Here is a 27,405-nt window from a genome sequence, read left to right as displayed (position 1 = left end):
GAACGGAACCATATCCTTTTTTTAACGAGCACTACAAGTGAGACCATGGATTTTGTGAAGGTTGAATGACGCCTTGTTGCAGCATATCGTTCACCTATTTGGTAATAACTTGGCGTTCCGTGGCAGAAACACAGTATGGTCGTTGCCATAGTGGCGCATGGAAGCCGGTATCGATGTAATGTAGAGTGGTCGAATGCAGCCAAGTGAAGGTTGAACAACATCGAAAGATTCACGCTAGTGGTACAGCAGTTGGAGAAGTTCAGATCGTTCAGATGGTGACAGTTCGTCTGCGATCGCCGAATCGAACATTTTCGAAGCCTATAGACCCAAGTGGTTAAGAGCAGTGACAGCGGCGAGGTCACTTTGAGGTGATTCTTGCAGCACGGTAAAAATTTATCCGTTATCAATGGGCGCTGTACGCATCCAAGAGATTCGCCTTTAAACAGTTTGATGGTATGCAAAAAGGGATTGGTAAGGTAGAGAGCACTGGCTCCATTAGAAATTGAGAGGGCTGAATGAAGGAGCAGAAGTGGTTTTTGACTTAGAAAGAGGCTTGGTGGCTCAAAAAGTGCTACTTCACCACGCATGCCGTCGGAGACCACAGGGAGCAAAACAGCTGTTGTTGGTGGAATTTCACTGTCTTCTTTGACAATAGCTTGCGCGCCTTGATTCGTGTGGTCGTAGGGCTGGTCGAACAACGGAAGCAGTTCAAGTTCAGAACGGGCACGATCTATAACGGCGTGAATACGCGATAGGAAATCCCCGCCAAGTATGATGTCATGAGAGCAGGAGGAAAGGACGATAAACTCAACAATATAGTGGTCCTCCACAATTGTGAGTCGGGCAGTGCAGGCGGCTATAGGTCTAACAAGTTCTCAACTTGCTGCGCGCAAGGACATCATATCAAGCGGCGGGGTCGTTTTTCGGAGCTTGCGGCAAAGTTTGGCGTTTATAACAGACACAGCGGTACGGGTATCTACAAGAGCGTATGCATAAGCGCCGTCTGCAAAAACTTCGACAGTATTTGACGGCAAAGTGCAAGAACTTGAACGTTTCCATAGCGCAGTTCTTGCCCCCTGAACTAGAAGGCTGGTTTCCCTCATTTTGATGGGGTGGTCGTGGACGCATGGTTGACCAAGAGCGTCGATTGGCTGAAGGTGAGTGACGAAACAAAATTTCCAGATCGTCACGGGAAGGCGTGCTTGACTGATGATTCGAACTTTCATAACCAAAATGGGGTCGGTCCATGTAGTTGCTTCGTGATCGGGCATCTGTGTAGCCGGGCACGCGACGACGGCAGTATCGGGATTTGATTGATTGATTTGTGGGGTTTAACGTCCCAAAACCACTATATGATTATGAGAGACGCCGTAGTGGAGGGCTCCGGAAATTTTGACCACCTGGGGTTCTTTAACGTGCACCCAAATCTGAGCACACGGGCCTCGACATTTCCGCCTCCATCGGAAATGCAGCCGCCGCAGCCGGGATATGAACCCGCGACCAGCGGGTCAGCAGCCGAGTACCTTAGCCACTAGACCACCGCGGCGGGGCGGCAGTATCGGGAGATATAGCCAGGACCACCGCATGCAAAACAGATCAGGCGGTTATCGTACGTTCACCAGGCATTTGTACCAACAGGCGCCGCCCACGCAGCATACGGCTGAGTCGAGGCTGTGGTAGCGAGGGGAGGAGCCCATGCGACGGAAGACTGAGTAGGAGCCGTGACATGCGGCAGTCAATTGAAGGGCGAGGGCTGGTGTGGCTGCTTCCTCTTTACTGCGTCAGCATAAGTAAGAGGCGCGGCCACAACTTGAAGCTAAAAGGGCACTGGCATAGCCTCGGCAATCTGGTCTTGAAGCCCATGTCGGAGCATGGAAGTTAACGGGGTCGGTGGTCGCTCTTGCTGCTGCTGCGGGAGCTCTTGGCGCTGACAATACGGCAGGAGGGAAAGCCGACGTGCAACCTCCTCACGCACAAAGTCTTTCATTTGTGCTAGAATGCGGGAGTGGTGAGGCACGACGTCCAGTGCAGCGAGTAATTGGTTAGGCCAAAATGGACGACGGGTGAAAGCTCGTTGCCGTCGCAATTCATCGTAGCTCTGGCACAGAGCTACCACTTCAGACGCCGTGCCAGGAGAGTTCGCAAGGAGCAATTAAAATACTTCGACATCGACACCTTTCATAATGTGCTGGACCTTGGCACTTTCGCTCATTGCGGTATCGACGCGCCTGCAGAGATCAAGTATGTCTTCAATATAGGTGGTACACGTTTCGCGAAGTTCTTGAGCCCGTGTGCGCAGGCGTTGTTCGGCGCGCTACTTCCGCAGGGCGGGGCGACCGAAAACCGAGGATATTGCTTGCTTGAAAGCGGCCAAGTTTTCTAACTCAGATTCGTGGTTTTTTTACCTCAGCTTCGCCGCATTAGCCATGTAAAAGTTGACGGTGCTCAACTTAGCAGCGTCATCCCACCTGTTTAGTCCACTGAGTTTTTCATAGGACGACAGCCAGTCCTCGACGTCCTGATCTTCGGCGCCCGAAATGATCGGGAGATCTCGCTAGTGAACCGGGCCGGGCAAGTATCGGCCGCGAGAGGTGCTGTCTGTTGGGCAGCGTCAACTTGCATGGTTGACGGCAGTGTGCGGGATCGGAGTTTCAGGGTGTAGGTGATGTAGTTACCCAGCACGATCCACCAAATGTAAAGGGGGCTCATTGAAGGAACTGAGCAAGTGGGTGGTAGCACGAAAGGAACTCAGGCGGACCCAGATCACGGTGCTCGATCACCGATCTCGTGCCTTTTCCTTGTGTCGATGATAGTTGAGCCGATGGTATCAACGTTTTCGTTATTCACTATAATTAAAACAACACACACGCATATTAAAAAGTACCAACTATATGTATAGTCTGTCTGTTAATCTGCGTAAATTCATTGTACCCAGTTCTCATTTTGTATTGACAGCTTAAATTGTGCTGTCTTTAAAATATTCTATTGGCGTGACGCCATTGCAAGCGAGCAAATTGATGAGGATGTTTTGTATTTTATGCATAACTCTATTATTGAGTATCACAAGTGTTGGCAGGCAGTAGTGCATCTTGTTTTGAGATTGAGACATTTATCGTCCTTGTATACGTACACACACAAACGCATATATATATATATATATATATATATATATATATATATAGATATATATATATATATATATATATATATATATATATATATATATAAGTCACCAGAAGAAGCGAACGAGCAAACAAAAAACGATGCTTTATTGCCAACGTTACGGCCGGAGACCGGCCTTCGTCAGGGCATACGTGCATATTACACTAACACGCACTTCTTAAAGACATAGCATGGGGGACCCCAATTGTGAATCATCACTCTTAGCAATATTGACATACATGTTAACAAAAAGATATTCAGACATGCGCAGCATTTTGTTGATAGCGGAGCAGCAGCGCGCTAAACAGAAAATGGTAGGGCAAGGTGACTTGAAAGCATAGATACAAATAATATGATGGACACTTGTGATATCGCAACATTTGTGAAAGAACAAAAACAGGCAATGCCACGGTAAGTTACGTTCGTTGTCAATGAAATATACATGAGCATAATATCACCATTGATGTCACAAATGTGGTAACAGAGTGTGCATGCATTCTGGTCAACTAACTAATGTGTCAACAATGACACCGCAACATAATCACGGCAGTAGACAAACGTGTATGTGGGTTACGGCGGTTGATTTATCTTATTTGCCGGTAAAAACGTAAGCCTCCCTGGGTTTTCGTTTATTCCAGACGCTATTGCGTTAAATTTATGAATAAGAAAATATTCACGAACTTCCCTTTCGTAGTGCGATTTGAAACCAGATTCGAGTATTGTGGCAGTTATGTTGTCGAAAGAGTGGCCTGGGGTAGCGAGGTGTTTGGACAGGGGAAAGCTAGGCAGGCACCTGACGTGTGACCTCATCTTACTGACACGGACCACTTGCTCAACGATGAAACCTACAGGCTACTTCGACTCATCGCTGCTGTAGACATCGAGTTACCACCAAACGAACATCAATTAGTCACAGTTTTGTCCAACGACGTCGACTCTGATGACATTTTGGTCACTCCGTCACCGCGTTGCCTTTATAAAGGCATAGCTCTCGCATCAGGTGTGGCTAGTTTCAACAATAGATCATCTGTCCTCGCTGCTACCAACACCACACAAGATAAAAGTTTACTGCCACGGGGCACTAATGTCGCCTGCGTTGCCGATCTGGAGCCTGAGTGCGTTGTGTCTCTTACCCCTGTCTCCTTTAAAGGCCATCCTGCAGATCAGGCTGCTTCCTCGGCCTTTACAGCAGCCATCAACAAAAACTTGACAGACTCACACAAGCAGCAGCTGCTTGATTTGTTGGAAAAGCATGCAAACTCCTTTGACGTTCATTCATTCACCCTGAGCCAGACAACCACTACAGCACACCGTATTCAGACTGACGGAACATCCATTGTGCACCGCCGTCCGTCCCGCGTCTCTCTAGCCGAACGAAAAATCATTGAAGAAAACGTAGACGATATGCTCTGACGGGAGTTAATCCGACCCTCAACCAGTCCTTGGTTGTCGCCCATCGTTCTGGCGCGTAATAAAGACGGTTCCGTATGATTTTGTGTCGATTACCGAGCACTCAATAGGATCACTAGGAAGAACGTATACCCCATGCCACGCATCGACGACGCCCTAGATTCCTTACAGGGTGCTGAATACTTTTCGAGCCTCGACTTGCGTTCCGGCTATTGGCAAATCCCCATGCACAAAGATGATAAAGAAAAAACGGCGTTTGCAACCCCGGATGGCCTATACGAATTCAATTTTATGCCGTTCGGTCTATGCAATGCGCCCGCAACTTTTGAGCGCATGATTGACACCGTGCTGCATGGCCTGAAATGGAAGACATGCCTATGTTACCTCGATGACATGGTTGTCCTTTCATCGACGTTTCCTCAGCATCTACAACGCTTGGACGAGGTCCTGACTTGTTTTGCGGGCGCTAATCTTCAAATTAACACCAAAAAGTGCCATTTAACCAGCAGATCTATCAAGGTACTCAGTCATGTTGTGAGCAAGGACGGAATCCGTCCAGACCCTGATAAAACTGCTGCAGGTGCTTCGCTTCCGTCGCCCTGAGAAACCGAAAGATTTGCGAAGTTTTCTTGGTCTCGCGTCTTACTTTCGGTGACTTCATACAAAACTTTGCCTCCATAGCCACACCACTTCATAAGCTACTTACTTCCGGTATGCCCTTTCAGTGGTCTCAGGAATGTGAATCGGCTTTCGACAGGTTGAAGAGTGCACTCACGACCAACCCTGTACTTTCTCATTTTCACGATGATGCACAGACCTTCTGCACACAGACGCTAGCGGCCGCGGTTGAGGAGCAGTGCTCCTTCAACGCGACAATTCTTCGCGAGAGCGAGTCGTTGCATATGCCAGCTGCGTCCTCTCCGCAGCCGAGAGGAACTACACGATCACCGAGCAGGAGTGTCTCGCCATCATTTGGTCAGTACAGAAATTTCGTCCATATCTGCATGGCCGCCATTTCACCATTGTGACCAACCACCACGCTTTATGTTGGCTTCCGACACTCAAGAACTTCTCGGGACGCCTCGGACGCTGGATTCTACGCCTCCAAGAATATGATTCTGAGATCGTATACAAGTGTGGCAAGAAGCATAGTGACGCCGACGCTCTTTCTCGCTGCCCAATACCAGCGACTCCACTCGGGGTTTCCGCAATCAATTTGCACAACACGTCCTCGGAGTCCACGTCTACGTTGGTTTCCCCTCTCGCCTCTATGGACCAGCTGCCTTCGGACGACCCCCACGACTTTCCTTCTCGACAGTTGGCTGACCCATACTGTCGACGTATTATAGGCTACCTCACTGGCAGTTCCCGCCCACCTAATGCAAGGCTCCGTCGCCAACTCTCGCAATTTAAGCTGGACAACTCAGTGCTATACTGCAAAATTTACCATCCTGACGGTCAGCGCTGGGTTCCCGTTCTACCCCGATCGCTTCGGTCCGAAGTCCTCAGAGCGCTTCATGACCATCTGACTGCTGGTCACCTTGGTTATCATAAAACCTACGATCGCCTTCGAAGTCGATTTTATTGGCCAGACATTACCGCTAGAGTAGCTCGGTACGTCGGGTCCTGCAGTGCCTGCCATTGTAGCAAACTACCAACATCTGCTCCCGCTGGTACACTACAGCCTCTTGCGTGCCCAGCCACACCGTTCGAAGTTGTAGGCGTCGATCTTTATGGCCCCGTCCCAGTCAGTGCTGCTGGAAACCGGTGGATAGTAACAGCCGTTGACCATTTGACGCGCTATGCCGAGACGGCATCCGTTATCACTGGTTCAGCTTCTGAAATTGCTGATTTCATCCTCCGAGCCATTATACTGCGTCATGGTGCTCCATGTGTGTTGCTCTGTGACCGTGGAAGGGCCTTTCATTCACAACTAGTGAACGAACTTCTTCACACCTCCGGCACAACTCACAAGACTGCCTCTGGTTATCATCCCCAGACTAACGGCCTCACTGAGCGATTCCACCGCACTCTTGTTGACATGATCGCCGCCTATTATCAACCAGACCACAAAAACTGGGACGTACTTCTACCATTCGTCACTTTCGCCTACAATACGGCCATTCAGCGGACAACCGGCTACTCGCCATTTTACCTAGTTTATGGACGCTCCCCTACTTCTTTCCTGGACGTCTCATTCTTTACCTGCCAAGCGAATTCATCTCCATCCTCTTCAGAGGAATAGGTTTCACGACTCACACAGTGCCGCCAACGTGCTCGTATAAACACTCAAGCGCGACAGCAAGACAGAAAGCTAGTTTATGATGAATCGCATCGTGATGTAGCCTTCGAACCTGGAGACGAAGTGCTCCTTTTGACGCCTGTTCGCACACCTGGTTTGTGGGACAAATTTCAGCCTCAGTTTATCGGGCCGTACAGAGTTCTTGAAGAAACTTCACCAGTGAATTATGGCGTGACGCCACTTGTAGCCCCAGCAGATCGCCGTGATCGAACTACAGAGGTCGTCCGTGTTTCCCGTATGAAGCCCTTCATGCGACGTTCTTTGTCCCCTTGACTTGTCGCGGCCAGGATGTATATACTAAATGACCACACCCATTCCCCCCTCCCCCCCCATGAAAGCGGCCAGGCTGGAAGCTTTCACGGGGGGGGGAGGGGGGGAATGGGTGTGGTCATTTAGTATATACATCCTCTTCACCGTTACATCATCATCATTATCATGTGTGGCTCATGCATCCTCATCGTTGTCGCGTAGCATCATCATCTTGCCTCATTCATCGTAGCTGTCGGCTGCCGGTTCCTCGGGCCTAATAAAGATAATCCAAACCAAGACTTCATAAAATATTTATATATGTATATATATATATATATATATATATTGTGAGCATTGTTTATGCGTCCCATCTTTTCATCTGTACATACTCATCATCACTAGTGAAGCTTAGGTTGTGGGCACATACTCGAGTCAATAAAGAAGAATCTTGAGGGTACTGGACGCCATCTTACAAGTGGTGGAGAGTGCTGCCCGATTCCTGCGTCCTCTCGCGTTCTCGGACAACCCCAGCGTTTTCGAGAACACATCCCTGAAGCTCCGCTCAGGCTGCCGCTTAAACGACCTGGGTTCGGTAGTGTCGCAAGCCGACCAGCCCAGCGCAGCAGCTGCGCCACCGCTCCCACAGCCAAGAAACCCTTCTCACCTGGTCACCAGCCCTCAAAAGGATCCTCCGTTGTTCGCAGGGCTTCCGGGTGAGGACGTGGAAGACTGGCTCGAGGAGTATGACCGCGTGAGTGCCATCAACAACTGGGATGAGCCTGCGAAACTCACCCGCGTTGCATTCTACTTGAGCGGCATCGCAAAAACGTGGTTTTTAAACCACGCTACAGATTTTTTGACATGGCCCGCCTTTACGCCCCAGCTCTGCCAGATTTTCGCCAACCCGCCGGTGTGCTCGGATATCGCCAAGAAAAGGCTTAGTGCACGTGTTCAACGCCCCGGCGAGTCCTACACTTCTTACATTGAAGATGTTCTCGCCCTTTGCCGCCGCATCGACAACCATATGGCGGAAAACGACCGTGTACGCCACCTGCTAAAAGGCATTGCGACTATCGCTTTTAATGCGCTTGTGGTGCAGAATGCCCAGACCGTAGCCGATGTTGTAGCTACCTGTCAGCGCCTTGAGGAGCTTCAAACCACTCGGGTGCAACCTGATGTGCCTGATCTCAGCTCGAGTCATGACACAACAGAGCTGCGTGCATTGATCCGCTCTATCATTCGCGAGGAACTTCATGCACAGGCCTCACCTCGCCCCCTTGATATTCGAACGACGCCACCTGCTACTAGTTTACGCCACGTCGTGAGGGAGGAACTGGCATTGATCAAAGGTACACCAGTTCCGAGTTCACAACCCGTGCCCATTCCAATTTATGCTCACGTCCCTGCAACGACACCTGCACCCCAGCAAAGCCTGGCCTCGATGACAATCTCCCCAGTTCCGAGCTCATATCCTGTGGCCATGCCAACTTATGCTCAAGTTGCTGCTAGGACACCTGCACCCCAGCAAAGCCCAATGCAGCTACCAGCGGCCGAATTTCATGGTTCGCTCAACTCACTCGCACCGCGACCATCTTCCCAGCCTTACAACGACTGGCGCACTTCGCGGCCGACTTGCTTCTATTGCGGCATCCGTGGTCACATTTCAAGGTTTTGCCGACGCCGTCAGCGAGACGAAAGACGAAGCTACGATAACTTTGAACGGAAAGACTTTTACCCTACTGGACCACCCTATCGCCGACAGTATCAGAACAGCAGATGTCGGTCGCCGTCTCCGCAGAACTTTGGCTCAGTTGGCAGTTCCCGTTTCTCACGTCGTCGCTCACCTTCACCGATGCGGCGTTCCTCTTCTCCTCTCCGACCATCTACTTCAATTCCTGACCGCCAACTGGAAAACTAAACGGTGCAGCTTTGGGAGGGAAAGCTGCATCTTTCGAACTGCGTCAAACTCCTCCGGACCGCTCATCAAATGATTTATTAGTGTACGTTGAAGGTATACAGGCAGAGGCACTGGTAGACACATGCGCATCACTTTCCGTAATTCGTGCAGACTTTTGTGCCCGCTTAAAAAAAGTTAGGACGCCATACGATGGCCCTCCCCTTCGTTGCGCAGATGGAGTTCCTATTCAGCCTTCAAGTGTTTGCACAGTCCGCGTTTTCACAGATGGCATCCTTCACCACATTCAGTTTCTTGTACTTCCTTGGTGCACTCACACAGTAATTTTAGGATGAGACTTTCTTTCTTGGGCATCACCTTTCATATCGTGTCGTCAGCGAGTAATTGAAATGTCAGCTACTGACAGTTCATCGGATGTCGATCCATACAGCTTCCGTTTCGTTGCTGCCGCTGATTGTTTCATTTCGCCAGGAGATGAACAAATTCTCACGATCACTTCGGATACTATAGTTAACGGTCACGTGTTCATAGCCCCATCAGTTCGCTCCAAACCTGCGGGGCTTACCATAGCACCCGGTCTTGTGCGGTTTAACGACAGTAAAGCATTGGCCACCGCCTTGAAACCAACTTCATCGCCAGTGATGCTGCCCAAGACACTGCTGTGAGCTGCTTCGCTGACAGCGAGCCTTTCTCGCTGGTTCCCCTTCACGCAGAATCAACGCCTTTGTCTCCTACAACTGATATGAAGGCTACCACTGTTGCTTTAAATGACACCATAAGTCCTCACCTCACTGCCCAGCAAAAGATAGACCTCTTAGACCTTCTCCAAAAGCACAGCCTTTTGTTTGACGTACATTGCAAAGTTCTGGGCCGCACCTCCGTTGCAGAGCACAGCATCGAAACCGAAGGCAGCTCCATTGTACGCCACCGCCCATACCGTCTATCTTCGGCGGAACGGCAAATCATTGAGGAAACCTTCACCGACATGCTCAAACGGGATATTATTCGACCTTCGTCCAGCTCTTGGTCGTCTCCTGTAGTGTTGGTCCGGAAGAAGGATGGCTCTGTCCGCTTTTGTGTTGATTACAGAGCGCTCAATGAGATCACGAAAAAAGACGTATATCCGTTGGCACGCATAGATGATGCCCTGGACTCCCTACAAGGCGCAGAGTATTTCTCCAGCCTCGACCTCCGATCCGGGTATAGGCAAATACCTATGCGCAAAGCAGACAAGGCGAAGACAGTGTTTGCGACGCCTGACGGGCTTTATGAGTTTAACGTCATGCCTTTTGGCTTATGCAACGCTCCAGCAACATTCGAACGCATGATAAATACCGTCTTACGTGGTCTCAAATGAAAAACCTGTTTATGTTACTTAGACGACATCGTAATTTATTTTTCTACTTTTCCTCAGCACCTTAAGCGTTCGGACGAAGTTTTAACGTGCATTTCGAACGCTGGTCTACAGCTCAATACAAAGAAGTGCCACTTCGCCAGCACAAGCATCAAAGTATTGGGTCACCTTGTCAGCAAAGATGGCGTTCGACCCGACCCCGACAAGGTTGCTGCCGTAATTAGTTTTCCACGTCCGGGCAATCAAAAAGCATTGCGAAGTTTCGTGGGCCTGGCGTCTTACTTTCGCTGCTTTATCCGTCACTTTGCTGCCATTGCGGGGCCGTTACACAAGCTTCTGACGTCAGGAACGGCTTTCACGTGGACTGATGAGTGCGAGTGTGCTTTCCAAGCCTTAAGCGTGCTTTGACATCAGACCCCGTCCTCCGTCACTTCGATGAGAATGCACCCACTTTCCTGCACACAGATGCCAGTGGCCACGGAATCGGTGCTGTCCTCCTCCAGCGCGATGAAACATCATGTTGCTGCCGTAATTAGTTTTCCACGTCCGGGCAATCAAAAACAATTGCGAAGTTTCGTGGGCCTGGCGTCTTACTTTCGCTGCTTTATCCGTCACTTTGCTGCCATTGCGGGGCCGTTACACAAGCTTCTGACGTCAGGAACGGCTTTCACGTGGACTGATGAGTGCGAGTGTGCTTTTCAAGCCCTTAAGCGTGCTTTGACATCAGACCCCGTCCTCCGTCACTTCGATGAGAATGCACCCACTTTCCTGCACACAGATGCCAGTGGCCACGGAATCGGTGCTGTCCTCCTCCAGCGCAATGAAACATCACGTGAGCGAGTAGTTGCGTATGCCAGCCGCGCACTAACACCTGCGGAGCAGAACTACTCAATAACAGAGCAGGAATGTCTCGCTGTCGTTTGGGCCATCCAGAAATTTCGCCCTTATTTGTATGGACGCCACTTCACTGTGATCACCGACCACCATGCCCTATGCTGGTTCTCCTCGCTGAAGAATTTGTCTGGGCACCTCGGTCGCTGGATACTGCATTTGCAAGAGTACACTTTTGACGTTGTGTTCAGGTCTGGCAAACAGCATCAGGATGCTGACGCTCTCTCCCGCTGCCCTCTGCCACTTTCATCTCCAACCACAAATCATCAATGCCCCTCAGGTGATCAAGCGGCTTCCTCTTCGCCCACGTTATCACCCCTGGCAGTTGCTGGGTCACTATCTTTAAAGAAAGCGCCCAGTTTGCCGCGTGCCAACGTGACGACCCCTACTGTAACCGCATCATCGGATACTTGAATGGCTCGTCTTCTCCACCTAATGCCATAATACGTCATCAGCTACGGCAGTTCAAGCTAGAGAACAACGTCCTGCAGCACTATACTTACAATGCGGATGGGCATCGGTGGGTGCCAGTACTTCCCCGTTCACTGCGAAAACAAGTTCTCGAAGCATTGCTTGACAACCCATCAGCTGGACACTTAGGATTCCAAAAGACCTACAACCGCGTTAGGAGCCGTTTCTTCTGGCGTGGTCTTTCTACCTTTGTGGCTAATTATGTCGCTTCTTGCACACTTTGTCAATGCCGGAAACGACCAACTTCAGCTCTTGCTGGCCTATTACAACCCATTCCATGTCCCGATACACCTTTTGTCGTTGTCGGAATAGACCTCGTCGGGCCACTTCCCGTAACGCCAGCGGGCTACCGCTGGATCGTCACAGCTGTCGACCACCTCACACGATACGCAGAGACTGCTCCTCTACGCACTATCTCTGCATCAGACGTTGGCGCCTTCTTTTTAAAAGCCATTGTGTTGCGTCAAGGTGCACCTCGCGCGTTGTTGAGTGACCGAGGCAAGGCCTTCCTGTCCACAATTCTCGATTAAGTCCCAAAAACTTGTGGCATAGTTCATAAGACCACATCCGCTTACCAACCGCAGACAAATGGCCTGACAGAGCGATTCCACCGGACTCTAATCGACATGATATCCATGTACATCAGACCGAACCACGATAACTGGGACAAAATCTTGCCGTTCGTAACATTTGCACACAACACCGCTGTTCAACGAACCACCGGGTATTCACCTTTCTTCCTCGTCTATGGTCGTGCACCGACATTCACCATTGACGCCACTTTCTTCAATGTAACGACAAAAACGTCCACGACTACGCCAGAACATTTCGTTTCCAGGCTCGCTGAGGCACGGCGACGTGCTCAACTCAACACGGAGGCCAGTCAACAAGACCGCAAGCAACGCTATGACAGCTTCCGTCGAGACGTCACTTTCCGTCCTGGAGATGAAATATTACTTTGGACGTCTGTTTGCACTGCAGGATTGTGTGAAAAGTTTCAGTCACGCTTTCTCGGACCTTACGTTATTTCTGAACGTACATCTCCTGTCAATTACCTTGTCACTCCCGTCGAGGGTTCCTCGGACCGTCGTTACCGTGCCTCCGAGATAGTCCACGTTTCACGTCTTAAACCCTTTGTTCGCCGTACATTTCCCGCCTAAGTCTCGGCCGGGCTGGCCGCACAAGTGCGCGGGGAAAATAAGTGTGAGCATTGTTTATGCGTCCCATCTTTTCATCTGTACATACTCATCATCACTAGTCAAGGTTAGGTTGTGGGGCACATACTCGAATCAATAAAGAAGAGTCTTGAGGGTACTGGACGCCATCTTACAATATATATGCAATGCCCCTTAGCACAACTTCTACATTTAGGCGGTCCATTATTTCTCGTCCAACCACGTTAGACTTCAACTAGTTTTGAAACCTCATACTGTTGAAAAGGTGAACTCTACAGTTCGCATTTGTAAAGAAGCGCTGTATTCAGCTTCGCCAACTCTTAACTATTGGCACAGGGCTACCCATGACAGATTTTTTTTTTAGGGGATTGGGTGCGCAGCATCACGCCTAACTTTGGCACTTAGAGGTCGCTGTGAATGCACGTAAATATTTTAGTATACCCTGAAAAGTTAAATTACGAAAATATTTTGTGGTGTAGGGGGTTCAGAATCCCTTTTTGTACCCTCTTGTGGCTTTCTGGTTCAGCGTGTGTGTGGCACAGTATTTGTTCTTTAATCTTACAGCTTTTTGAGCCCAGCTAACGTTTAATAAATCGGCTCAGTTATTCTGAACATTTTAGACGCCTAACCAGCAAAGAAAGAGTTAAGAGAGACGAAATCAGTATAAGACACACCCTTTCTGAATTATTTTTGATACCTCGCAAGGGCTTTTACCGAGCTCAAATTCAGTAGATTGGCGTGTCATACTTGAAGAGCTATTGTATCATGTGCTAGACATGAATGATGGGCAGGTACAAAGAAATATTCATCAAGAAAGCACGCCGGAGGAGCCGAAGCGCATAGCAGTTCCTGCACGCGGTGCGCGGCTCTTTCAGTACTATTCGACTGCAGCGCCACTGCTGCGGGCGACGCGGAAGGGTTCAAGTGGCGAGTCGCGGTAACGCCACTGAATACTTCTAGTACACTCTACTCCTACAGATGACGCATACTCACGGGCCCATGGCAGCTCCCCGGCCTGGAAAGAATTTCTTTTAGGTGGTGCTTGAAGAAGCCGCGAGCAGGCGAGGGTGCGCGCTTGACGCGCCTCCAAAATCTCGCGGCGCCGACAGTGCACGCCGCTGCTTGCCGCGCGATCGTGTCGACGGGCGGGACGCCCTCGCGATAGGGCCGGTTCACGCTACTGGCAAGTCCTTGGCGGTGCAGTGCCGTAGACCTGCGACAGGCGCCACCCACCGGAGGGCTGTTCGAATTGCACAGCAAGCTCCTCCGACAAACATGGCTGCCCTTCCAAATGCAGTTGTCGCCAGGCTCGAATCTATCAAGCTGCCACCGCCCACTCTGTAGTTCTTAAGCTTCGAATAGATGCTTCAATTGCTTTGTAGACTCATGTTTTTTAGCTTCGACAACACAGTACTCAAATCGATTCGGCACCGTTTTTGATAACCGTACTCAAATAATTGATGTTCTAGTCCTAAGCAAGCCTTTCCGCATCTCGGAGGACATATATTGCACTTTTGTTTCTTGATGTTAATTATGGGTAGCTGGCGCCACTTGTCCAAACGCCTGCTTTGTGGACGTCATTCTCAATTGCTGTGCACTTTTTTAAATACCGAACAGGCTAAAACACTATATTCATTGACGGAACGTAGGCTGGGACTAACACGTACGACATAGCGCGAAAACCTCGGAGCAAGAAGCAAGCAGCGCGAAGTGTTTCGCGGCAGACGCAGGTAATGCGGAGAGGTGAAAACAGACGACGCGACTCATGTCGCTCCTCCGTCGCTGATTGGCTGAACCACTCTCCGGCAATGGCATACAGCAAAAAATGGGTCTTCGACCCATTTTTCCAACGGCGAACGGCAGACGCGCGCGAAGCAAACAGCCACGTACGGCTGCCTGAAAACGTCAAACGTCAGACGGCGAGGCATGTTTGCCGCTAGCGTGAACCGGCCCTTATGCTTCCGGCTAATGTGTGCGTACCTTTACCGGCTGTCACCTGCGTTGCGAGGGTTAGTGAATCCGATTGCAGTCGCAAATAGCGACTTCAACACCGATGAGGCGCGATCCAGGGAACCCGAACGCAAGCGTCGGCACTGGAAGACCAGCGACACCGACAAAGTGCGAGTCAAGAAGATCGATCGCGTTAGAGAATTCAGAGGGCGTGTGGGTATCACCAACGAGACGCGAGCCAAGGAAGCCGAGCACAAGCGTATTCAATGCGTGCCGCCTCCCATGTCTTTGCGTTTCAAACAATTATTTGCTCGAGTGTATGCTGCGCCTAGTTTCGCTTCAAACTATTCTTACAGCACCCGCCTCGACTCCAGTTTCAACCGGTTCAACGCCGTGCGCACCGCTGCTGCTTCACATCCAATATGAGTTCCCTTCGGAAAGATGGTTCATAGTTTTGTTTGATGAGGCATTTAAGGCATTCGCCTTAAAGAAACTGCCACTTGTTCGATGAATAAATACAACTGATGACCGAATTTTTCTAGAAAGGAGACGCGAACGATAATGTGCCTGATCTTGCTGGTGTATTTCATGAAAGTAGTAGGGTGGGGCAACTGTTTGAGAACAAACACAGTTTCGCAGTTCCGCTCGCGAGCTGGCCCACGTGGCTCATGCATGACCTTATGTCCGCGCTGTTTCATTTTACTTCACCTGATGTGTCTCGCAGGGTTGGATACGGCACCACATCGTTGACCTCAATGGCACTTTGCCGAAGCTAATCACGAAGGCGACGCACATGCGGCAAGGAGCTGAGATGTGCGAGAATCAGCCGGTCGAGACGCGTTGCATGTTTCTCCACGCTTGATTTCTCCGTACCTCCGTGCGTGATTTGAGAACACGTAAAGCATGATGCAAGATAGAGCTGCACCATCGCTAGTTCTTGCGTCGGCCATCGTGTGCACTTATGAGAGCAAGCGTTTATTGGGTGCAGCGAAACTGACCCGGTTCTAGAAACGCTGGTGTTGGGAGTGGTGGTGCTGTGGGGAGCTTCGACGACGGCAACGTCGTGGTGCGGGCCTAAGGGGTTCGCTCTAAAACAATCAAAGCTCCTTCATTGAAAAAAAGGTGGTTGAACGCGATGCTTTGCTTGGTGCAAAGCATTTCAAAATCAGTGGACGACGACGCAACCAACCTAGGAAGTGCTAAGCGACTCGATGCGATACATTTGCTATTTGATTGCCTAAGACTGTACTTATTTATTGAACGTTGAAGTTTACGGAAGAAGCATTTGTGAAGCTAGAAACGGGGAAAAATTCATTTGCAATACTTGTTGTCATGTGCTTTGAGTTGTCAATGAAATCAAACTCGCACTGCCAATTCCTAGATTGCTCGTTAACCCAGTTGGTTGAGAAACAACCCGAACAGGCCCTGGTTGCGGGCTCAAACACAAACCAGAACAAATTTTTAGGCAACTACTACTCTGAGGAATCCGTATAGATTTCCTTGTGGTTTCGCGCTAAACTTTCACGCTGTTACGGATGGCTCTATAATATTGCCATTTGATCGCTGTGGTAAAATACTCCGGCATAGTAATGTAAACAACTTCCAACGTGGGCTACGGCTGGCTTTCTTGCAGAACGCCTTTGGAGCGTAGTTTCTGTAGGTGACCGTTTTTCAGCAAATGCCACCTGAACGTTGCTTTGGCTTTCACGGACACATACCTAACACATGGATTGTTTCCCTTTAAGTGCATCATGAGTGGTCGTCGGTCCTGAACTGTGTTTTACTTCGCAATTGTAACGAAGGTTTTCGCTTATACACTGCCTGAATTAATATATTCAGAAGCGCTGCATCAAGCTTAAGCCAATAGAGTATACTTGTAAAGTGAAAATTCATGTGAAAGTCCCTTGATAAGAATTCGAAAATTGTAGTCATTTCTGTGCCTAATATACAGGAAACTTGTGAACGAGGAACATTGGGCCATCGATTACGCGCCTTAATAGACAACTTGCCGATGAGACCTACATGCGATCGCACAGGATTACCACATATGCTCAATTTGTAATGCATTCAATACTGTCTAATGTCTTCGAATACATATTTCATTTCGACTAAACGCATGTGAATATCCACGCGCTATAAAACACGCGTCGTTCTTCTTTCCGAATAAACATTTCACCAGTGTCAAATATTTACAATGTGCTTGTTAACAAGACCCAAAGCCATTCATTCCGACAGATAACAAGGTTGCTGAGTCATTCGCAGCCACTATAACACTCAGTCAGGTGCCAGGTAACGACCGGTACAAAGGCGCCGTGCTCGTACGCACTCACTAAAATCCTGTTTCTAGGGAGCCCAGATAAAATATAGCAGTGACAGCCACGCAGCGTCGGAGTTGCTTCCGAGCACTTTGATTTGTAGGGTTTACCGTCCCAAAACCACCATATGATTATGAGAGACGCCGTAGTGGAGGGCTCCGGAAATTTCGACCACCTGGGGTTCTTTAACGTGCACCCAAATCTGAGCACGCGGGCCTACAACATTTTCGCCTCCATCGAAAATGCAGCCAGTGCAGCCGGGATACAAACCCACGACGTGCGGGTCAGCAGCTGAGTACCTTAGCCACTAGACCACCGCGGCGGGGCTGGTGGGTTGTTCGGGGGAGGTTGTTTTACCGATCGCTCAGAAGCAGCCCCAGCCCCGGAGGCTGGGGCCGCTGCTGTTCCTTGTTTCCCCGGCGTAGGGTTTGGGGACCTAGGTGATCGTTCCACAACAACATCAGCGAAACTTGACGGCCAATTTGATGATGTGGAGCGTCAAGGAGATGGCGAGCGTGACTGGTGTCGCTGAAAGTTCGGATACTGAATACTTTCAACGTGTTTCGCAATAGCGCAGTGTCGTTCATCGTCACGCGGTCGATGGCAGTACTGCGGTATGGGTGCCATTATTCCATTTCAACTTCATTCCAGGGAATTATGATTTGCCGTAATTCCCTTCCTTTCAATTCCCCGGAACGAAAAGCCTTAGCCCATTCTCACTCCGGGAATGGCCGGGCAGTTCAATTGCATTCCTGTAATCCTCAGTGTAGGAAATGCCTCTTGATAGTTTCATTGAGCTAAGAAACTGAGCGCTCCCCTAAAGCTGGTGTCACGAGAGGCATTAGGTACTGCTAAAGTAAGCAAAACGCGTTACCAAGGTTGAGGAAGAGTAGCTTGCCAGCACATCTACTGCAGTAAAACCACCGTAGTAACTTTCATAGAAGCAGTTCTCTTGCTACTTATAGTATGTGCATGGGGAGCATGTTTGAACAAATGCGATGTTTTAGTATTTTTCAAGATTATATGTGTTAATGCTGAAATGACAACATAGCTTATATTGATGCTGACAAAATTAGAATTAAAGAAGACTAACCTGTTTCGTCAAGCGTATGAAGTAGTCGTGAATATGGAGAAAACTAGGATTCACTAAAATTTTGTTACTGAGGTATGAATCTCTATATCCTGTAGTACCAGTAAGAACAGTGCACCACCACTCATGCACCTTGGGCCTTTGCATCGAAAACGGAACACTGAGCTACACTGCTCGTCAGCACCCACGCTTGTCAAGAACACCTCGGAAGCTTAAAAGGGGTGAGAGCTTACGGTGTCGCTTCTGCGCAGCTATGCAGTGTCTTCCTTGTCACTAAGGGTATTTACGTGTGTCCGGTATACTACTGCTTGAGAGATAAAGAACAGGCTGTGCATAGAATATTCACTGCTTTCGTGTGTGGGTACCAACGTGAAGGGATAATTTATCTCTCCCTTCAGTATCTGTTCGGACAAAACATTTGTTGGTACACTAACTTACGCCTCGGTTTCTCTCTGAAAAGATGGCAAATTTTTGCTACATTTGCAATGCGCCAACCCCTCGCTATGGCTGTAACGGTGGACCTACAGAATGCGTTGTGGCGTTCTCCTTCAATAGAACATGTACTCAGGCTTACATGACTGATTTGAGCGTGATATTGCAGTAGCATGTATTAGGAGTGTAGCAAAACACGTTCCTCTCTGATGTCCTTTTTGTTTGACGATGTGAACATGGCTGTATGCTGAGTCGTAGGAACGAAGCAAAGTTTAGAAAAAGATAACAATAATAATGAAACGATCTCAGCACAGAGCATTGGGAGTGTGTGATTACCATCTCTATGACTACTCGAGACTCAGGAACGTCTGATCTTTTTGGCTTGCTCTCCTGAACACCTGGTCTTCAGAACACATTCGGCAATTGGTCACCACTTCTTTGGTCACCAGGCTTACGTGATAAAATGTTTTTAAGCATCCTCGTGATTTTCAAATGCTGCAATGAAGTTCTCAAGCAGTACGGGGTGCAAAAAGGTGCTTTCTTTTGGTTTGCCACGACATGTTATGCTATGACGTGTTATGCGCTAATTGGACGCCATGAATTGGACGCCACCACGAATTCCGCTACGAAATGTTATGTGCTAATTGGACGCCTCACTGTTTAGTTTTTGAAACTCGAACTGTGGTGGCTTTTGGAACGGTTGGTTCTAAAAAAATAGACATAAAATAGTTTCCTTCAATCTAAATATGTGTTGCACTTCACAAAAATGAGCTGCTTGAGCGCGCACCACTGAACCCAGATTATATATGTGGCAGTGCATTATGGCAGTGCATCCCTAGCCACGAACAAGCGCGGCAGCGACGCCACACGGACCTTGGTCCAACCGAGAATAGAGCAAACATACGTTTTCTTCGGCACGAATCGTCACGTCACGACGCAAGAACGCACCGCCCTGGCGATGTTTACGTGAGCTTTCCTACTTCGAGCAGTTTCCCAAACCAATGCTTTCAAAAGTTTGTTATCTCTCTCTCTACGTGCGGATTCGGAGCGCATGCAGTTACTTGTGTAAGACTGTGTGCTGTGCTGACTTAAGACGTTTGCCCACCGAATTTCGGATGAAGGCGCCCATTTGTCTAGACAGAGGGCACAGTGCTGCAAAGGGGCAAAGAGGGGAGGGGGTATGAGGTGAGAGGGCGCGCAATCTTTTATACAATTGCTTGCATTGAACAAAAGCTTAGAAACAGCGTTTATATGCATAAAAAATAGAAAACAATTATTTTTTCATTGTACATCAAAGTCGCCGACGGCGATATAACGCAAAGAACCGAAGGGTAAGGAGTAAGCAGGCAGCATTGGGATCCTTCGAAGGAAAAACTCACAAGGCGGAAAAGAGAGCGGGGTTGAAAATTATGTGAAAGACGAGGAGTGGTCAAATTACCATTAGGGGGAGAGCAGCATTCGGAATAAAGAAGAGGTGGATGGGTGGGTTTCACCATGAGCAAGGCGGCTCATTCTTTTCCTCAACATTTTGCTGCCGTGAAACCCGGGAGGAAGGACCTTCGGAGGTGAGACGGAGCAGACATCACGAATTTGGACTGCAGCCGTAGCCTCGAGGATTCTTGTGAAGCCGCCGTGGGTAAGGCTGATGTGCGAGGCATAACCACCGCTGAGACCTGGGAGCACGACTCCGGTTGCAGCTGAGACCACTAGGAGCACCGAAGGACTGACGTGAGTACAGGCATCGTCTGTAGGTTCGCGAGATAGGAGCCCTCACGTCTACTTCGGCTCCGTCCTGACTCGCCCTTCACGACGACGGCCCGATATTCACAAGTCCAGGCAGTCCATTGGTCTATGACGCACATCTTGACAGTGCGACCCCGTGAGTTCAGGCACCGTCTGGAGCCTCGCGAGACAAGAGCTCTCTCGTCTTATTTGGCTCAGTACTGACTCGCCCTTTAAAACTACGGCCCGATGTTCACAAGTAAAGGCAGTCCATAGGTCAACGGCGCACATCATGACAGCGCCGCACCGTGAGTGCAGGCACCATCTGGATGTTCACGAGACGGGAGCCCTCACGTCTTCTCAAGCTCAGTACTGACTCGTCCTTCACGACATTGACCCGATATGCACAAGATCATAAAGAACGACAGCCCGACAAGTGACTGATATTCGTCAAGCGAACCTTCTGCGATGGATGCCATCTTGACTCCGACTTAACCTCATGACACGGCCGGCCAGTGACTTCTCACGTTTCCGACACTAGACCGGATCATGGAGGCCCTCTACGAAAGGCTGAATCAAACACGCAAGGCCGTGACGCAGAACGTCTTCGCCAATTGGATCACACACCACTCTGTGCGTTGTGACGTTTTCATCGTGTTTTTATTGAGCAGTATAAGAAACTGAAAAGAATTTCAAGGAAATAGAGGATGCAGTTGACATCGATGATTTGCAAACTCAGATAGAGGAGATGGAAGTTTATGAGCGCCAGATCTTTTCAGCGAAAGTCAGAACCGAATATAAAATCGCCGAAGCATTAGAGGTACGGCAGGCTTGTTGGGAGACAACAAGATTACAGATTAAAATGGCATCAGAAAGAAAGGCGGTCGCTGCATGTGTGTCACCACCATCCAGCCAAGGCATATTGGACAACGATCTTTTAGCCCAGACGGCAGTCTAGTCCACCTCAGGACATAATAATGAGCGTGATGTAAGCCAATCGATCAGGACCTTGACAGAAGTAACGACCATCGGAGGAGCCTGCAAAGAACAACCGCTATTTACAAGGATGTGGCCTCCACCTGTAGAATTGTAGTCAGCGTGCGTTACCCATGAACCTGTTGTCAAGACACCTATATTTCCTGTGTTCGAGGTGGAAGACATTTTCATGGTTGGAAAGGGGGGAGGCTTTGTAGACCCAAAGAGCCAACCACTAGATGGTAAAGATGCGTCTAAGCCAAGGCTGGCAGACTTAGACGTTGTAAAGTCCTCATCGCCCTGCGTACAATTGCCTGATTGAGAAACATCAAGGCCAACTCTCAAAGCGAGAAGAAACAGAAGAAAGAAAAAAGGCTACGATGACACAAAAGCCAGCCCCTTGCACTGCTGAAAGCTTGGGTTTTTCGACAAAGCTACAGAATTTAATATTGAAGAGAGTGTGCATGGCACATCCTATTAGTCGCTGTGGCCGTAGATCCACTGGAATGCAGTTACGTGAATAATAAAGACAAACTTAGGAACAACTCAACTAATATACGGACAGAGTTGTAGTAGGCGCACTGATATACATATGTCGTGCTTGTAATCAGCCAAGCCATTTTAATTGTGCTGAAATCTCCTGAGTAAGTGAGTGAACAACTTTATTCACTTCCTGCAGGTTACCAAGCTCTGTTCTCGCCTAGAAGTTGGTTGAGAGACCATGTCTCGCAGCAACTTCTTTGACCTGCTAGATCACCCAGAGTTGATTGTCTAGTCCTGAGCTGAGCAGCGCGCTCCGCCAACATTCCCGAAGGTCCTCATTGGAGGCACGTCTCTCGTTTTGCTAATTAGTGCTGGACACTCCCAGAGAATATGCGCTAGTGTGGCCCTATTACTACAATACTTGCACGAATTGGTCATATAGAAGTCGGGGTAAATGTGTTCCATAATCATGGGATTGGTGTAGGTGCCTCTTTGTAAATGCCGCCACTTAACAGACTGGGCCCGGTTGAGCTTGGGGTGAAGCGGGGAGTATTCCCGTCGTTGAAGTCAATATTGTTGCGTAATGTTGTTGAATTTGGAACTCCCTCTCCTCCACAAGAGAGTTCGTACAGGTGGTGTCCACCACAGACGTGGCCCAGAACGTGAGACCTCGAACCACGTCGTGCGCCATCTCATTAAGATTGACCTCCGTATGGTCGACGGATGTGTGGGCAGAAAACTGAAGAATGCATGCATTTTGGTTGTCAGGGCGGGTTTTGCCTATAGTAAGGACTTTCAGCGCCACTGGAGAAATCCTACCTTTTGCGAAATTTCGGACTGCGGTTTGCGAATCACTAATAATGTACTGGGCATTGGTGTGAGCTACGGCGAACGCGGTAGCGACCTCCTCTGCTGTATCCACGTGATTTGTATTGATCGAAGCGCTGGTTATGCATTTGTGCGTATGGTCCACAACCGTAGAAACAAAATGGCGGTAGTTTCTATAGCTCGCTGCGTCGACGAAGACCGCCGCCTTATTGCATTCATAAGTTCGGAGCATAAGTTTGGCTCTACTGATTCTCCTACCTTTGTTGTGCTCAGGGTGCATGTTCTTTGGCAATGGTGGTATCATGAGTTTAGTGCGAATTTTGCGTGGTATGTCGCATTTGATACCATGCTTTGCGTGGTAAGAAATGCCGAGACTACCAAGAATTGAGCAACCGGCTTTCGTATTGCTCTAGCGCTCGCACTGCGAGATCTGTTGCGCTTTAATTATTTCTTCAAGCCTGTTAAGAAGGCCTAGTTTAAGAAGGAGTTCTATCCTGGTACTGTGGCGAAGCTTATAGCGCGTGTGTAAACTCGTCTGATGAGCCCGTTGAGTTTAGCTCTTTCCACCACCAACCATCGATGGTAGGCAGCGACATAAGTAATGTGGCTGAGCACGAAGGGGTGGATAAGCCGAAAAATACTCCATTCCTTCATGCCCTGATGTTTAATATTTATTCTTTTAATGAGTCGCATCGTTTGCGCAACTTCCGGGTGCTTTTTTCGCAAAAATCAGGTTTTTTTTTTCATTGGGGAAGGGGGTTGTTCTTTTGGGATAACTAGTCGCTTGTTAGCTCGGCAGTACTTGGCAACTCTGGTCGGTAGTCGAGTAGCCTGATAATATTGTTTTATATTTGTCTACTTTTCTGTACTTTTGAATTCGAGGCATTTATTTGCGTACTGTAAGCTTTTTTTGTGTTTATTTGCACACCTATCTATCTAGCCGCTTACGTGCGGGTGCTGTCGTGATCACCCCCTTTACTGGGTGGGATCCAAAATTAGCATGGGAAGGTGAGACGGCTTGACGAATTTTGCGTGATGATCAACACATGAGTATTGTAACAATCTCGTCGTGCACGTCCTCTAGCAATTATAAACAGCCAGTGGCACATACCTGTGGGCAGGTATGTGCCAAAGGTATGCGGGTGTGTGCCACAGATGATTGACACTGATTATATACTCAAAATAGCGAGAACATTCATAGGTAATTTCCTAGCGTGAGCGTTAAAAAAAAAGGTGATATTGGCAGCGTTGACCCCACGAATGCATAAAATAAAAGTCAGAGTCCTCGCAGGAATGAAACCCGAGCAATCTGCGTGGCAACGAAGCATTCTACCACAGAGCCACGCCAGGTCTCTGAAATACTTTCGATATAAACTCTAATGAAAGTGAAACGGCACTCGGGGTTTCAGTGCTGGCTATGCGCTGAAGTTTATTTATGATTTATGTAAGTTGATTCAGGGCTGCCATTCTCGCAAGCAAGTGCTTTATATCATCTTATTGCTTCTGGCGTTGCTAATACTCATGTACATGTTCACACCGTTGCGAAAGTGCAAACAACTGGTTATAAGAACATCTGTAACGGTTCAACATATGTCCATGTGTGCAACATTTGTACATCTATTTAGCGTCATCACATAACGTCTCGCTAAATGAAAAAGTCACAGCACGGTAACCTTCCTTCCGAATGATTGTCATAACGTTGATGGCCAAGATAGGTGGATCCTGCCGAATTTTATTCTTCTTCCTTTCCCGTACTTCCATTTGTTCAACGCGTTGCTAGAGGATCCGAGATGTCAAGGCTGTTAATAATCAGAACGTAGAGACCACTCATGACAGTGACCTTTCTGTGAAATATTTCCGCACAGAACCCCGGACTTGCACAAAAAAATCTCTGGTCTCAAAAAAAATAATAAAAGCTGCGTACGCCTCATAAATGGCAACATCGAGTGACATTAGCTTTCGAGTCGTGTTATCGATTTTCGAAAAGCGCCACATAAAATTTTGAAACCCCTTTATCGCTCATTCTCTATCGAAGCAAATTCCTCTTCAGAAGAGGCAACATACCGCTTGACAGAGACCCAGCTGCAGAAGGGTGATGGTGAACAGGGAGGCAAACAGTTGCGGGTAGTTCGCCTCACCGATGTACTCGCTGATGAGCATAAAGAACATCTTGGTCGATCCTCCACGGACATACGTCTCCGCCGCCTGCCCCGTGACGTGGGCTAGATTGCCGAGCACGGAGAACATTAGGCAGGCCGACACCAGGCTTGTCGCGAAGTCCATTGCGACGATGCCCTGCACTATGCTACAATAATTCACACCATAAGTGACAACACAGAGCAGAAATACCAGGCAAGAATGTGCAAATGGCTTGCGCCGACTGCAAAGTACCGAAACTTCAGATAAACACCAATGTAACGGGTCAAAGAAGGAAAAGGGACATCGCTGATGGACGACAACGACTTTTTATTTCACCGCAGGTGAATATGTGTCTTTGTAAAAAAAGGTAAAAATAGATATAATGACAGTTGCCTAAGTAGTACACGCGCGAATCAAGTGGTCTAGATAAAGAACCAAGGAAATATATGAGACCCTTGTGAACGACCCACGCAATCAATCATTTGTTAGCATGGGTCGAGAAAAAGCATTAATAGCTGGTTGACAAGGCAACCTTAGGAGATGGAGGACCAACTTGCATGCAATCGACCCGTCCGTGGAGCACACAGAAAATGGAGGAGAAAGCTGGACGGCATTTGTAGGCAAAAAGTAAGAACTTGACAAGTGTACACTAGTGTTTAAAAGTGGATTGAAAATTATGGCCATTTTGATCTACTTTTAGGTCAAACTGCCATGTCGGCCATGAGGTAGACAGGAAAAAAAGAAACGGGGTTTGACGCCATGCTGGACACTGCATCAGACGCGGGCCGTGGAACCCCTGATCTAGAACACTCAGTGTAATCTTCGTGCTAGCGTAAATAAGAGACTGTTCATCATTTCTGTTTCTTCATTGTCTTCTTTTGCCAAGATATGTGGCGTAATAAAAACTCGCTGTGGTCAGTTTTGACCTTTCATTTTTTGTGCTGTTCTAACGCTCTTTATTTCAAGGTCAGTATGTATTGTTATGCCTTGGAGTCGAAACCGAACTTCGTTGCTTCTGAAAATGCAAACAGCGTCAAAACCTGTGAGCGAGCCACGCTGACGCATACACCGCCATCTCTTGCGGTGTCTCACGCAACACGCGGCCGAAGAACGCGAGGACCGAACAAAGAGGACTTCGCGATGGCGAAGGAGCAGAATGGCGAGAACTTCACGAGTGCGAAGAGGCTGAAAGAGAGGAGCGCCTCGAGTTGAAAGGAATGGGCTCGATGAAGCGGCTGGAACTATGTCACTGACTAGAACTTACTTTTTTTGCCGTAAAGGTATTCCTGACCAGCCGCTTCGGCATCATCCGAATGCTTCGATGGCAGTCATTACCAGCATGTGTTGAAGTACTACAACAACCACACGTGTCCTGTGACTACAGCTACCACATATGACGTCATGGGAGCCAACCGAGTGTTTCAACGCAAGTTCACGATGTTACAAGCCTCGGACAGCTTCAAAGGTGATCTTCAGCGATTCTTGTTAGTGGGCTTGGCGAAGCTGCTCGAACTACGTCACTCACCAGGAATTACTTTTTTTTGCCGTACAGGTATTCCTGACAGCGGCAGCTTCTGCATCAGCTGAATGCTTCGACAGCATTCATTACGAGCATGTGCTCAAATACAACCAACCACACCGCCCAGTGACTAGAGCTATCATGCATGACGTCATGAGAGCCAACCAATTATTTCAGCGGATATCAACGGTGTCACAAAACTCGGAAAACTTAAAGGGTGATCTTCAGCGATTCTTCTTCAGTGGGCTCGGCGAAGTGGCTGGAACTATATCACTCAACGGAAATTATTTTTTTGCCGTAGAGGTTGGTGATTTTCATTCTAAGATTAAACAGGGCATAAACTCTTACTTATTGTTGTGCCGAGCCCACGCACTTGCATGATGATTACATATGGCTGCTGCCTTGTTTGTGTAAGATTGTTACGTGAGGACATCAAGGAAAATCCGGGTCTCAGCACAGAAAAAATGTTTCAAACTCTAATACAGGGACAGAAAGACATTCGCACAGAATAAAAAGCAATAAAAATCGTCTTGATTCAACGATATCTACAGTGAACACTTTTGAGAAGTGTCTACGTGTTTCGGAAAATAACGTGAAGCTACTACACCCACATGTCGGGTCTATCCAAATATTGCAGCCAACTACTTGAAACGTAGAAACGGAAATCAGTTTACAAGCTCCTTGAACTTGATGTTTGTAGTCGCCGGTCTGATCTGGCGGTTATCTGGATCCGAGAGTCACCTAATGAATCAGAAATAGTGCTCCGCAATAAGACTGCCACAGATGATTTTCAGAATAAAATAGGCGTTAGCTGCTCATTTTACAGCATGGATTCGTTGGTTATGCCAATCAGGTTCGCAGCATCCATTTGTTTTTTTTTATTTCCAAGATTTTTGAGAGGAACAACCAGCGCTACGCAATTCTGGTAAACTGAAGGGTACACGCATATATGTGCACAACGATTACAGCGCAGAAACAATGCGTAAGCGTACACTTCTTTGGCAACAAGCCAAATGAGAAATT

General features: G+C 48.4%; 1 protein-coding gene across 1 annotated transcript in view; it reads right to left on the bottom strand.

Moving 5' to 3' along the window:
* LOC142783802 (sodium-dependent nutrient amino acid transporter 1-like) overlaps positions 1-27,405 on the bottom strand; it is a 441,630-nt gene that overhangs the window by 158,448 nt on the left and 255,777 nt on the right. The window contains exon 6 of the mRNA XM_075882414.1: positions 24,789-25,029. Within this exon, the coding sequence (XP_075738529.1) occupies positions 24,789-25,029 (241 nt within the window). The remainder of the gene's footprint in view (positions 1-24,788; positions 25,030-27,405) is intronic.

The sequence above is a fragment of the Rhipicephalus microplus genome, unplaced genomic scaffold (assembly GCF_043290135.1).
Source record: "Rhipicephalus microplus isolate Deutch F79 unplaced genomic scaffold, USDA_Rmic scaffold_12, whole genome shotgun sequence".
NCBI lineage: Eukaryota > Metazoa > Arthropoda > Arachnida > Ixodida > Ixodidae > Rhipicephalus > Rhipicephalus microplus.
Note: the sequence above shows the minus strand (reverse complement) of the source record. Positions and strands in the feature narration are given on the sequence as shown.